The sequence below is a fragment of the Rhinatrema bivittatum genome, chromosome 8, assembly GCF_901001135.1.
Source record: "Rhinatrema bivittatum chromosome 8, aRhiBiv1.1, whole genome shotgun sequence".
Taxonomy (NCBI): Eukaryota; Metazoa; Chordata; class Amphibia; order Gymnophiona; family Rhinatrematidae; genus Rhinatrema; species Rhinatrema bivittatum.
The window spans coordinates 98,347,029-98,361,655 of record NC_042622.1 but is presented as its reverse complement, the minus strand read 5'-3'; the positions used below and the strand labels follow the sequence as shown (position 1 = coordinate 98,361,655).

At 42.6% G+C, this 14,627-nt stretch overlaps 1 protein-coding gene across 1 annotated transcript in view; it reads left to right on the top strand.

Moving 5' to 3' along the window:
* The window catches only part of KCNT1 (potassium sodium-activated channel subfamily T member 1), a 470,292-nt gene that overhangs the window by 325,421 nt on the left and 130,244 nt on the right, over positions 1 to 14,627 (top strand). Inside the window, 1 exon segment of the mRNA XM_029613498.1 lies at positions 731 to 839. Within this exon segment, the coding sequence (XP_029469358.1) occupies positions 731 to 839 (109 nt within the window).

The window sequence follows — 14,627 nt, the reverse complement described above, 5'->3', positions numbered from 1 at the left end:
AATGCCCAGTAACCTGCCAGATTGCCAGAACTATAGCTGCAGTATCATTCTCAGTAGGTACACGTCATTCTTGATGCTACTACCCGTTCTAAAAAAAAAAAAAAAAGCCCAAAGCAGGTTTATAGATTTCTGGGCATCAGAACGCCTGTAATATCTTATAATGGATGATGGCAGTGCAACATGCCTAAACCTCCTACACAAATAGGATATGTAAGCAATCAATCAATTTTAAGCACAGGGAATAAGTTTCCACAAGCTCAATCCATGGTTTGAGCGAGTAACTCAAGAAATATATTAACTCTCATAAATGGGCCAAAAGTTCATAAGTTGGATCCTGAGAGGCTTAATGCTGCAGAGTCATCAAGTGACTCATTGAAAATAAAATTAAAAGCAAAGCATAGAGCCCCGGAAATGCATCTGAATAGTTAGTTATGGGATGTCATGGCGTGTGATAGATACACAATTAGCCACACAGAGTGATCTACAAGTGTCACTTATTGACTGAAGCTTTGTACTGGGAATAAAATGGTTTCTCAGGTTGAGGAAATAGTGCAGAGACCTCACGTGGGTTGGGTTGCCAGAGTTCATTTTTAGACCAAAGAACTGAAAAAATGTGAGGGTGTTGCAGGATGTTGCTGATTGAACTTTTCATTTTCGCTGCCTAGCGTTCAGTCAGTGGAAACTGTTAATGTCTGTGTAACCTTACACAAAATGTCTTATTTGTCACCAGGACCATCAGACCATACTGAGAGCCTGGGCTGTAAAGGATTTTGCTCCAAACTGCCCCCTCTATGTGCAGATTCTAAAGCCTGAAAATAAGTTTCATGTCAAATTTGCTGGTGAGTTCTTTATCGTTGCTTTTGCTAATTAGTGGCTTGCTAATTCCCAGCAGTTGCTTTGTAGAATTATTTGGTTTTCTACTCTGAATTAGATCTCGTGAGGCATCTTTGGCAGTCCAGTCAATGGAAATGCCAAATGATGCCAAATGTTAGCACATTTTTACAAACTGAAGAGAATACGTGCTGTATTATGAAAGTGAAGGCATGAAGCACTGGCAGAGGCCGTGTTATAGTTTAATAATTAAGACAAGATAAGCTAGGTTTTTAGAGATGGTGGTTTTCCCAGAGGGGAGTATAATTCTGCCGCATTTTCTGCCAGGGTGCTGTTCATTTGTTTACAAGTAGTACCTAAAGTATTAGAACATCTGGACTTGTGTTATATAGTCAGTAAAGAATATACTTCATGGAATCTACGGGCATGGTAAAAGTCTCTAGGAGTTTAGTTGAGTTTAGAGATTGCCATCTGTGTTTCTGGCTAAAACACGCTGCTAAATATGTGTGGTCTGTTGATGGTAGTGTTAAAGATCCTATTAAAATGCTGTGTGCTGCCATGCAGGAGACCTGGGTTTGATTCCTGAGCCCCCCTTCTGCTCCTTGGGCTGGTCAGACTGGGGAATCTGCAGAAGGTAGCACATCACAGCCACTGAGGAACTAGGGGAGCAGGAAGGAATCTCAAGTCAATTTTTTAGAACCCAGCTTTTGAGCCACAGTCTGCGCCTCTCAGCCAGAGCAGTATGACTCTGCTAGCCAGGCTAGGGACATGCTGTCATTTTAAAATACATGACAACATCAACGATATTTGTTATATCATTCTGTGTTTCCCGTCCAAAATGACACAAAAAAATATCAATATTTAATTTTGTGATATTATATTGTTTTAGCGTGCGCTGTTAATAAAATGTACATGTTGTGAAAATACAGTGCACATTGAAATGAAACTAACAAACGACATAATATACTTGGGAAAATGAAATGATAGAAACATCAAAAGTCCAAAGCAAAATGATATAATGACACAAAACAAAATGTATTTACATGCCCACACCTAGGCTGGGCTAGATGGGAGAGGATTAAAACCCTGAGCAGCTGTGAAACTGGATCCCCAGTGTGGACTGGATCCATTTTATCTGGAAGTCCAAAGATGCAGGAGGAAACAGGCAGGCCATGAAATATATTTAGGCTGGGGTAGATAATCAAACTACCTGTGGTCTGTCAAAACCTGTGGATAGCTTTAACGGTGGGTTGTGATGCAATAATCAAAGTGAAACTGTGCAGGTATTTTTGCTTCGATTATTGTCCCTCTGAAAAGTAGCATAGTAAATGATGACAGAAAAAGACACAAATGGCCCATCCAGACTGCCCAGCAAGGCTTTTTAGGGTTGTGACTGCTGCTCTGTGCAGGCTCCGCCAACACCTTCTGTTTAGGGTTGAAACTGCTGATCCGTGTATGTTACCCCAGTGCTTTTGCTTTATTACCATCCTCCACTGGGAGGCCACCATACTATCAGTGAAAAAGTATTTTCTGACAGTGGTGCTGAGTCAACCCCCTTGGAGATCCTATCATAGCCCCTAGTTACATAACTTACTTCCCATTAAACGTTCCTGCACAAATTTGTACGAGTCCTTTTTAATAAGCATGTAGTTGCCTCCCCCAACCAAATCCCATCCTGAGAATGCCTGCAAAAATACACAGGTAAAAGTACGTACATTGTTGATATGCGTGTATAATTTTACCCACATATAGGGTGGGCAATATTCAAATAGCCCATTTCCCTGGGTAAAATGGTGTTTTACCTACAGAAATGGCTTAATGATTGTCTTTCTTGTGTACACAGCAGGCTTCTGAGTCTTATGCTCTGTATTTTGTTCAGTGGACCAGCTGCCACTTCCTTTAGATCTCTCCAGACATTTCTGGGATACTGATATTCCTATTCATACAGAGCAAATATCAAATCATTCTGCTATTACTAACAAGTTTTCTCTGAATCTTGACTGAAGTTGACCCCTGTTGAAAAATTGAAGAACACTAATGTGTCTGCATCCAACATAAAAGTTTTATCTTTTTTTTTCTTCATTATCACAGCAGGAGATTTGAAGGGGGGAAACAGCTTGTGAAGTTGTGAATTATTTTGCATTTAGGCATCCAAATGGGCTCTGCATATTAACATAACAACATGCCATATGCACCAGTCTCAGCTGGCAGAGAAAGCGGCATTAACACGCCCCTAGGAAATTCATCTTTTATCAGAAGCCTCAAAAAGTGCCTTTGTCTCTGGTGTGCAGTGGAAAGTTTATGAGTTTGTCTCTGGAACAGAGCGCAATGTATTAATTGATATTTGAGAAACAGAGGAGGCTGGGGCACATTGTTCTTGTTCTAATTGTCCTGCAGCTCTTTATCATTTGCATTGACATCAAATTGTTTCTAATGATTTCGTATCAAGAACTGAGTGATCAAAGCATGAATGAAAGCATTGGAAGTGCGGGGAATTATCTTGGCAGTTATACTGAAGATCTGGGCTGGGAAGCCAAGAACTGGACACTGAAGTGGAAGTGGTCGTTCTGGTGGTGACCAGTTAGTTAGATCCTTGGGTTGCAGTGTGGGAACGTGCTGGGGCCCGAGGTCAAAGGCTCACCTTGGCCACTGAGTGTGACTTTGGGGAAAGTTTGTTCTGGGACCTGCTCCTCTTCACAGTCAGCACATTATTGAAGTGAAGCATTATTGTGCATTGCAAGATCAGTAAAGAAAGTTGACCTCATTATTTACTTTTTTTTGGACTGCAAATTATTTTTCAGCCTGTACTCTCCTACACCTTTTTTTCCCTGGTTTTATTTTGTGGTTATTGATAACATTTTAAACTAAGTAAGCAAGTAAATAAATAGCACTGGGACCGAGATTGGTACTGGGCCTAAGCTGCACCTGATCTCTAAACACTACCACTTTTCCTGCTTCGATCAGCGCCAGCAGATTAAGAGCTACACATCACTTCCACAATGTAGTAGTATTGTCTGAGAGAGAGAGAGACAATTCTGCCACCTTCCAGACTGGCTTGGATCCGAGCCGGAAAGTTAACACACAAATCAATAAGACTTACATTGACTTTCCAGCTATTGAATGTCACTCTTCAGTAGAAAAATCCATTGGAAATAATGAGCCGTGGCACAGGTTAATCTGTTATAAACGCAGTGGTGGGGATGCTAGAAACAGAAAGCGTGAACACATGTCTGCACTTATGTAACAACCCTATAGCCCCTTTTATTGTAAACTAATCCACCTCTGACTCTTGTTGATAAGGAGAGTACATCTGTGCCTCTACAGTCTACGGGCTGCTAATGTACTAGAAAATAAAACACTGTCTAAATTAACCAATACAGCCACAAGCTAAAGTGAAGCCAGAAATTTTGCCATCCATGAGAACAACAACAACAAAAAAGCACACCATCTATTGAATTTCAGGATTTCCAATTTTATTAACAACATGAAAGGGTTCAGATTAGTGGCACACTAAATAGCACTTAACAATGAAAAATCTTTAAATTTGATTTAGAGAAGATTTTTTTCATAGGTAGAAAGTAAAGTAAGAGAAAGCTTTATTTAAATCAGAACCAATAGATGTAAAAGTCAAGTGCTCTTACTAAAAATAAAAAATAAAAAGGTACAGAGAGGAAACAAATGTAATCTGGCATTTTGATCTCACAATAGAATTTGACATATTTAAGGCTGTGAATCTACAAATACAGAATTTACAGGTTTCATGAATGAGGCAGGGCGATAGTTCATTAATGCAGAACACAGTCCACTCAGTTCAGTGAGATGATGGTGCTTTATATTCCATGTAGAGTTCCAAGTGCTAAGTGCTTTGTTTGTCACCACTGGGTCTGTTTACATCGCAGAAAAATGGCATGCAAGCATGCTAAACCGGGGACAGAAGATGTTAGCATGTACGTGCTAAAGACAGTGTATACGAGTATAGAAATGAAGGGATGTCTTATGCAAATGAGGCTTTAGCATGAGCATTGGAATTAGTGTGGTATGTTGTCCTCTACCCACTCTTTAGTGTGCACTCTCTAAAGCCAGAAATGTAACTCCTGCCTCAGACCAAGTGTTAACTTTTTAGCGGGCGCACCTTTGAAAGGGCACAACTAGCTACATATTTTTTGTGACTGAAAGATGAAAATGATGCAGTACTCGACCACAATGTAGAAAGCAGAAGGCTTTACCTATGTCCAATAACTCCACGAGGTCAATAAGCATGGCCTGATCTGATGATAATTTTTGTTCTGGATGCGGGTAATCTGGTCAAAAACCATAGCAGACATTCTGAGTTGGGGGTCCAGAACTGCTAAGTCTGCAGTCAATAATTCATTTTGACTACTGATCTGACTTTGGAGACCTTCCTAGAATTTTATCCTGCTGTTCCACCTATAAGCAGAGCTGGCATCACTTAGCGAGTGACCCAGGGCCGGTGGGACATATTAGGCGGCTGCCTAAGTTGCCAGAATGGGATGGGGCACCTTAGGATGATGCAAGGGTGCCCTGTTTGAAAAGGGAAGGAGTTGTGCGGTGTTATGTGGAGGTACGTGAGATCAATGATAATGCAATTCGGGGGATTGGGGAGAGAGCAGAGATCACCACCTAGTGCAGCTGGACATCCTTGCCCTGGTACTGGAGTGAACTCTACCTGATTCTTTGTTCTTATGGGGGCCCTAACCATAGGGGGCTCCCCATTCTTTTTATTTCACCTACACAAAGCACCACTAGGCCAAGAGTCTTGGCCCCAGTGGTATAGAAGACTCTTAGAAGGTGAATGGTTCAATGCATGTGTCCTTTGGAGTCAGGGCTGGCAATATCCCTTTCTGTCATCAAGTTCATAAATGTGGTAAGGCTGGGATGCTTTCTGGGTAACATATAAAGTTTAGTTTAATATCATATTATACCACTTTTCCATAAAATCAAAGCAGTTTATATCATAGCAATAATATAATACATGACAGTAGTAACATACATTATTACATCAAATAATCCTATAAAATATTAAAATTATAAAATTAATAAAACATAAAATGTAATAAAAATGCAAAACATGGGGGGAGTGATGTCACTTCCAGTGATGGCCGCCTAACCCATGAGCTCTGACCCGATGACAATATAACTGATAAGAAATGCCAACTCAGACAGAGTTATTATATAAAAAAAAAAATAATAACAGGCAGGAAGCAGAGATGGGAATTTGAAAAAAAACCCCAAACAAACAGTGGAATTAAAGACATACTTTAAAGCTAGCAGGGCAAGTCCGAAGCAAATGAACAGGTTATAGACGTCACGTGAGCAGGCCTCCTCTGAATCCGAGGAGGAGACTGCGGCAGAAACACTGAATGGTGCGGACAATAAAGCGCTGCCACCTGCAGACCTGATGCCCTGGTTTGGGGACTTAAAGAGAAACTTAATGATTGTGAAAGGAGAGATTTTGGATATGATTACTCATTTGAAGGTAGAAATGGTGGAAATTGGAGAGAGAATAGGGAGCTGGATAAGCATGTAGAGCAGTGCTTCCCAACCTTTTTTGTTTCGTGGAACACCTGGCACAGGGTTCACGTCTTGTGGCACACCAACCACTTCCCCATTATCACTTTCTCTTCTCTTCCATCTCACCCTACCCCTTGGCATCATCACCTTCTCCCCCACCACCTGGCATCATAATCACCTTCCCTTTCCCCCATCCCCAGATGATCACCACCTCTTCGCCACCCCCTTGCTTGTCATGAGCTTGTTGAGCGCTTATGAATTGAAATGCAGCAGATGTGGCTGTGGTCACTTTGTGTGTATTTTGTGAAGACAGATGGTTGATTTGCTTATATCCAATGATTACACTGTTGTATGAAGTTAACCGATTACTGCAGCTATATATGTAATGCTCCCTAGACTCCTTACCTCACGGGGCATTCCTAGGTCCAAGACTGACCTGGTGGGAGCCCCCACTAGGGCAGACTTCACCAGTCCTCACGATCGTGGCGCCTGGTGCCTCCAAGAAGGTGTTAGTGGGTGAGATTTTCCTCCCTTCACGCCAAGAAAATAAATGGGACTGTGAACAAGGCTGGCAGTATATACAAATATATAAATTAGATTATATAAGTATATACATTTCTACATGACTATATATATCATTAATAGGATGTCAAACAGCACACTTATCTACTCATGGTTAATAGTCTCAGGCCACACAACTATATACATTTCTACAAGGTAGCAAGAACATGTAAAATTTGGCAATTTTGGGGTTGTTGGCCCCCACAGTCTACCACCATATAGAATGGAAGGGACCTCTTGAGTTCCTGCTTAATCAAGTGTTGATATTATCCTCCCCCTTTTTTCCCCAAGTCTCACCCATGTGAAAAGATGCAACTGGGCTGATGGGCAGTATTAGTCTGGGGGAGGGGGGTACGTTGTGTCTAAAACGCTGCCATCTCCTCGGTGCTGCTTCACTCCACTGAAAGGTCCTTGCCAATGCTGGGATCCATGCCCTCCTGAGGACCTGACTCTGCCATCCGGTCTGTCGCTGGGGTCCACACCACCGGGGGGCCACTTCCCGGTATGTTGCTGGAGTCCACACCCTCCTGACTCTGCCTTCTGGTATATCATTGGGGTCCACACCCTCTTGGGGGACCTGACTCCACCTCCAGGAATGCTGCTGGCTCCATGACCTCCTGGGGAACTCAAATGTGCCTTTGGACCCGTCTCTGGGGGTCTCCTTCTTCCTGGAGGAGCGCTTGATCTGCCACTGGGTCCACAGCCTCCTGGCGGTCTGCTCAATATACTGCTGGGGTCTCCTTGCTCAAGGGGGACCCAGGGTCACCTCCTGATCTGCCACTGTCCTTCAGTGTCTCTCCCTTGGTAGGAGGGTTTTTCCTGGCTTGGGTTTATAGCTCCAGTAGGCACATGGGTTTTTTTTTAGCATTAAATGATTCAGGCCCTCTGCAGTCTCAGCTTTTAGTGATTTTAGCTCCTCTAAGCTCATGGCCAAACATTCACTGTTACCCAGCCTAGATGGATCACCTTCTCTCAGCCAAAAGGCCAAGACCCAGGCAGGACCATGGGAGGAGAATGTGTGTTTACACTCAGTTCCTTCGATCCATCCATTCATCCTGTCTGCTTTTTTTTTCCTTCTGTTGTCTGACTCTGGATAGGTCAGCTTCTCTGAGCCAAAAGGCCAAGACCCAGGCAGGACCATGGAAAGAGAATGTGTGCATACCCTTCCATCCTGTCTGGCTTTTTTTTTTCTCTGTCATCTAACCCTGGGTATCCAAGAGTCTGATTCACCTTGTTAGTCAGGGTCATAATCTGTTTGCTTCCTAGAACATAAGAACATAAAAAATTGCCATTCTGGGTCAGACCAAGGGTCCATCAAGCCCAGCAGCCTGTTTCCAACAGAGGCCAAACCAGGCCACAAGAACCTGGCAATTACCCAAACACTAAGAAGATCCCTCTCTCATAAATCCTTCTCTCATTCAGAATTCTCCAATGTAGGACTTTTCCAGTTATAGTTCTGTATGATTTTAAAGTGATATTTCACAGCAGGTTCCCAACAGTAGTCCAGGGGCTGTGACATGCAAATTTCCCTACTTGAATCTCTGACTCATCTATTCAATGCACCTTCATGGTAGAGGGTCCTGCAACCTTTTAAATCTCATTCTGTTTTTCCTGGGCTGACGGCTTATATTACATACCTGCATTGGCCTCTTTTTTTTTTCTCTGCTGCAGTTCACTTAGAGGTAGATTTTCAAACGTGTATGCGTGTCCATGTCCGCGCCAATTTTATAATCTGTGCGTGTATGTGTGGGCGGCATGCGTAAGGGGGGGGGGACTTTCGCAATTTCTGCACGGCGACACATTCCAGGAACTTCCCTACCCCCCTACCTAAATTCCCTCCCTCTTCCCCTCTCCTCCCCACCCCCTAAACCCTACCTTTTTGTTTTTTTTTCCTTGCTTTACAACTTACTTCAGCTCCCGATGCACAAGTCTTCTGGACACCAATCAATGGTGCTGTCCCAGCCCCCGCCTTGCACCTTCCCACCCAAACATACCCCCCCGGCCCGCCCTTTTGAAGAGGGTCAGCACATATGCATGTACTGGAATTTATGCATGTGGGCCTTTTAAAATCTACCCATTAAATGGTTACATGCTCGTTAACCTCCATCTCCCTTGGAAGGAGGATTTCATATATATCCAATAAATAGCTTCTTTCTCGAGCAACAGTCTGAGTTTCATTTCTCAGTGGGCAGTGTAAAAGGGGTCAGGGTAGATGGGTAGTACATGGGCCTTAGGGATGGGAAGAGGTGACTTGGACTTGTCATGGTTGTGACCAGTGAGTGTATTACTGTCTTTAAGTCAGTTTAATCAAAAAAGGGCGCAGCTGTCTTAGCATTTGCAATTTAAAGTATGTACTGCTTACCACTTTCTTAACTTTTGGGTAAAGAGATAGGCTAGTAGCCATAGTAATACCTACCTAGATTGCATACCTTTTATAAAATAGAGATTCTAGTACTGTCTACTGACAATGAATTTGGCATACGTTCTGTTGGAAACTTCGACAAATATAAGATCTATCTTCATCATATTCAATGCTAAACTATTGTTATTCAACCACAATTTTAATTTGGAAATACACAATGAAACTTTACTTAAGACATCCTTATATGATCCCATAATCAGAACAAAAAAATTGGATATCATCAGCAAAAATGTGATATTCAACATCCAATTCAGCAAAAGCATGGCAAGTTGGTACGATATACATATTAAAAAGTGAGGCAGAGATGCTGACCCCTGGGGCATCCCATATTTTTGCTTGAACACTATCAATTTAGCACCCTTTATCACTACCCTATAACTTCTATCCTCTAAAAAAGAGGAAAACCTCTTGAGGGTCACATTATTGATCCTTACATCTTTTTTTTTTTTTTTGTGTGTGTTTAAAGATTTTTATTGACTCAGATCCTTACATCTTTTAATCATCTCAACATGATAGAATGGTGAACAGTGTTGAATGCTGTTATCAGTTCTAATAGAAACTTTGTACCATTGTCAAATCCTCATCTAAAAAGAAATCAAACAAAGAAAACAATAGTTGTAACCTGATCTGAAACCATCTTGTTGTATATCCAAGATAGCATGATTGTCCATAAAATTCTGAAGTTGCTTTAAAACAACTTTTTCTAAAACTTTAGCATTAAAAGGTAAATTCAATATTGGCTGATAATTTTTAAAATCATTAAGGGCTAAATTAGTTTTGTAATACTAGTTTCACATAGGAACTTTTAGCAGTTCTAGCATAGAGCCCTCCTTCAGCGAAAAATTAACAAGATTACTAATAAAAAGGCAATGTTTCCTAAAGTATTTTAAAGATGTGTTCGAGCATTTATTAAGTGGATAGAAATTAGTTTTCAAATTGCTGCTAACATTACTAATTTCGTCAGGTGTCATTCCATCAAAGGATTCCCATATAGTAGGATGAGAAATATTTTCATTCATATCATTCATCTTAGAAATATATATGTATATAAATTTCGTAAAACCCATTTTGGACAGGGAGAGGAGGAGAGGGAAGAGGGAAAGGGAAAAGAGAGAGAAAGATAGAGAGAGCCTCTGGGGAGGCCCACATATTAGACAAACTTTTATACCACTGTAAGAGGGTCCATTCTGTACTCGGGGTGAGGTTTTGGTGGTGGGCTAGGTTTGGGGGGGCAGTTTTACATGCATTCAGAGGTACGAACACAGTCAGAGGTACGAACAGCACAGTACATGCAGTCAGAGGTACGAACACAGTCAGAGGTACGAACAGCACAGTAGACATCAGTGAAGATTTTATGTGATTTGGAGGGATGAAAGGTATAAAAAGATGAGATTTGTACAATGTACTCTCAACCTAGCTTGATGCATCAAGTTGTCAGTCTCAGTCATGAAGTCACTGAATTATATTCTTCTATTCAACTAATCTCACTCAGTCATGCATGAAGGGGCACACAAAGGGCATGCTCCTTTTGTGTGCTCCTTTGGCATGCACTGCTTTGGCATGCAGTGCATTCAGCCCTTCCCTTTTAAGCCCAGTGCCCTGGATGCCATCAGAGGTGGGTGGGGTTAAAGTCCTACTGGGCGAAGGAGGGAGGGGACGATCCAGCAGTGTGAGTGGGGAACAGGGGCTCCTAAGATAGTATTGGAGTGTCACAACCCAGCAGGTAGCCTGATGATAGAGGTTTCATTGCCTTCAGTGTCTGCCCTTTCCTCTTAAACCTGGCACCCTGGATGACATCAGAGCTGGGCAGGGTTAGAGATCTAGACATCATAGTTGATATTACATTGAAATCATTGGCTCAGTGTGCTGTGGCAGTCAAAAAAGCAAACAGAATGTTAGGAATTATTAAGAAGGAAATGACAAATAAAATGGAGATGTCATAATGCCTCTGTATCGCTCCATGGTGAGACCGTACTTTGAATACTATGTGTAGTTCTGGTCACCACATTTCAAAAACGTTATAGTTGCACTGGAGAAGGTACAGAGGAGGGCTTCCAAAATGATAAAGGGGATGAAACAACTCCTGTATGAGGAAAGGCTAAAGAGGTTAGGGCTGATCAGCTTGGAGAAGAGATGGCTGAGGGGCGATATGATAGAGGTCTAAAAAATCATGAAAGGACTTGAATAGGTAAATGTGAATCGGTTATTTACTCTTTCGGATAATACAAAGATTAGGGGGACACTCCATGAAATTAGCAAGTAGCACATTTAAAACAAATTGGAGAAAATTCTTTTTCACTCAACGCACAATTATGCTCTGGAATTCATTGCCAGAGGATGTGTTGTGCTCTGGGGTAGACCCTTGTCCTGGGGCAAGGATGAAATGGCTCCTGAAAGGGAACAGGAGGTAACTGCCCGCAGGGGGCGGATCACTGGAGGAGACAGAGGCTGTGAAGAGCTTCACCACTGGAAGCCCGAGGTCCCCCCGGGAGGAGCCCGTAGGGACCCAGGCCGCTTGGATTTAGGTGAGCCTTGCAGGGTCTCCTGAGAGTATGGAAGTCCAGCGTGCCCACAGACACAGAAAGCACATGGTTGGGTTCGAGCTGGAGCAGGGAGAACCAGAATAGAGTTGGTGATGACAAGGCGAGGAGCAGAACCAGAATCTGGAGACGAGGTCAGGCAGGCGAAAGGTCAATGTCCATAGGTCAGTCCGAGGAGTAGTCAATGAGGCAAGGGTCAGATACCGGAGGTCAGACGAAGTCAGAGGCAAACAGAGGACTTGAGGCAGACGGCAGGCAGGCGAGCAGGTCAGGAGCAGGCTGAGGTCTTGAGGCAGGCAGCAGACAGGCAAGTCAGGAACTAGCTGAGGTCGTAGGCAGGCAGGCAGGTCAGGAGCAAGCCGAGGTCAGTACTAGCAAGTCAGTCCGAGGGTACTACCTGGGTAGACAGACAGACAAACACAGGAACAGGCAGGACTCAGGATCGTGGATGCAGGAACAAGTCAGGAACAAGTCAGGAACGGAACTGGAACAGAAGGATCCTGGAATGAGACTAGGAACAAGCAGGAACAAGTGCAGAGACAATCTAGCATACAAGCCGACCCGATTGCCAAGGCAAGGAAGTGGAGGTAGGAACTTCCCTATATTGGTAGATCAATCAGGGTGCACCGCAGAACCAAGACCCGCCCTCGGCTCTACAAGTATCCGGGTGGTCCATGCGCGTGTAGGGGCATGGCCAGCATGGCAGGAGATGCTGAACCTCGGCATGAGGCCTGTCGTGCAGAAGAAGGCCTGGCGACCGCCACCGCAGGACTCCGGGGCCTAGCTGGGCTAGCAACTACCACGAGGGAGGTCGTCCCGGGACCCGCTGAGGAACTATGCAGGTGAGCAGTCCCGTGCGCGGGACGGCTGCGGGCGGGGTGCGTAACAGTATGTGGTTAAGGCAGTTAGTGTAGCTGGGTTTAAAAAAGATTTGGATAAGTTCCTGGAGGACAAGTCCATAAACTGCTATTAATTATTAGGGAATAAGCTCTACTTGTTGCCGGCATTAGCAGTATGGGATTTATTTAATATTTGGGTACTTACCAGGTGCTTGTGACTTGGATTGGCCACTGTTGAAAACAGGATACTGGACTTGATGGGCCCTTGATCTGATCCAGTATGGCATATCTTATGTTCTTAAGTTGTACAACACAAAATATATTACAAAATATAAAAATCCAGAATTGCCAAAATCCAGCGGGTGCCTTGAAGGATATGCTCATAAAAGTCAAAATAACAATTGCCTCTGAAGAAAAGCCTGCCTATAAAGAAATGTTTTCAGGAGTCCTCTGAATGTCTTTAAACACTCAATTAAGCATAGTTCCACTGGAAAAGAATTCCATAAAGCAGGAGCTGCCACAGAAAAAGTGCATTCTCTGTTCACAGAGAGGTGAGCACATCTGAAAACTTCTGAGTTTACCAATTGTTTTGGTTTGAGTTCAGAATTTTTCTTTCAGCTTTGAGGTCCTGTCATTTTGTGTCATCCAGCTATTGCAAGGCCTACACTTCAGGATATTTGTAGAGGGGGGAATAATCAATTGATGATGATGGTCTTTCAAGTTAGGACAGTCAGATTTCACCCTCCTCCATGTTGCTTTCTCTGATCAATAAGGTTCTTGCGTGCCACTGTTTCAAGTCCCTTACTGACACAGAAGAGAGTGAGGCAGAAACATGCATTTGTGTCTGGTATGTCATCTCCTAGAACTCTATTCTCCTTTAATCTCCTCTCCTGGGATCCAGTAGTTCTTCTACATCTCCCCTTAGTACTGACAAAAGGCCTTATATGCCAGTCTAACTTTAGTTCAATTTTGAAGCTAGGAATTGGAGCCAGGCAGGGTAGAACACAGCATGCTCAATTTAGCATCCACATGTTATTTAGCTTTGTAACGTTTTAACACTACTTAGTAATCACATTTTTGGATTAACATGCTATCGGAGAAGTTTATACTGCATACATGCTAAAATTTATTGCACTGCACGTTAAGTAACATTTTAATATGCACATAGGGAGGATAACTTTCAAAATGTTTAGCATGCACCCATATACGTGTGTGTATGGGTGCACCCAGAGTTGCTACAGTATTTTAGAACCTGTGTGCAAACAATATACGCAAGTTATAAAATTTGAGTATATATGCATGCAAACATGCTTGTATATGTGTAGACCATGAGCCTCAGAAGTTTGGATTTATCCAGATAAGTAGCTGCATTTAGCCAGATAAGTCTGAAAAGCCAAATTATTTATTGATTTTTGCATAGATAGAATCATCGTTCCTATCTCTTCTAATGTAAACTTAGTGGGAACTATTAAAGGAATATCTATCAAAGCACTTCCCTGACTTCCTGCCATCTCCTTCTCCTTTGGTTTCACTACCGTACTGTATTCCTCCCTCTGTTCTATTAAATCTTGATACCCAGGGGTTGGTAGAGGGGAGTCTAATTTCTTTCCCCCCACTTGATCTATAGATGAATTAGGGACCAAGTTCAGATTTAAATTCAAATTGGAGTCCTCGAACAAAAATTCTCCTCCAATCTCATATTCTCCCTTGGATATACTAGGGATAAGAGAGTATAAGAATATGGTTTAAGACACTTTTCTTTTTAAGAATATATAAATTGTCTTTGACTGCTCTGATTTTCCAAAAGAGGCTCAAATGATTGTTAACATAGAGACATCAATTTACAAAATTTACAAAATAATTAACTGGCTAAACTAGATTATAGCCGGTTAAGTGCCACTG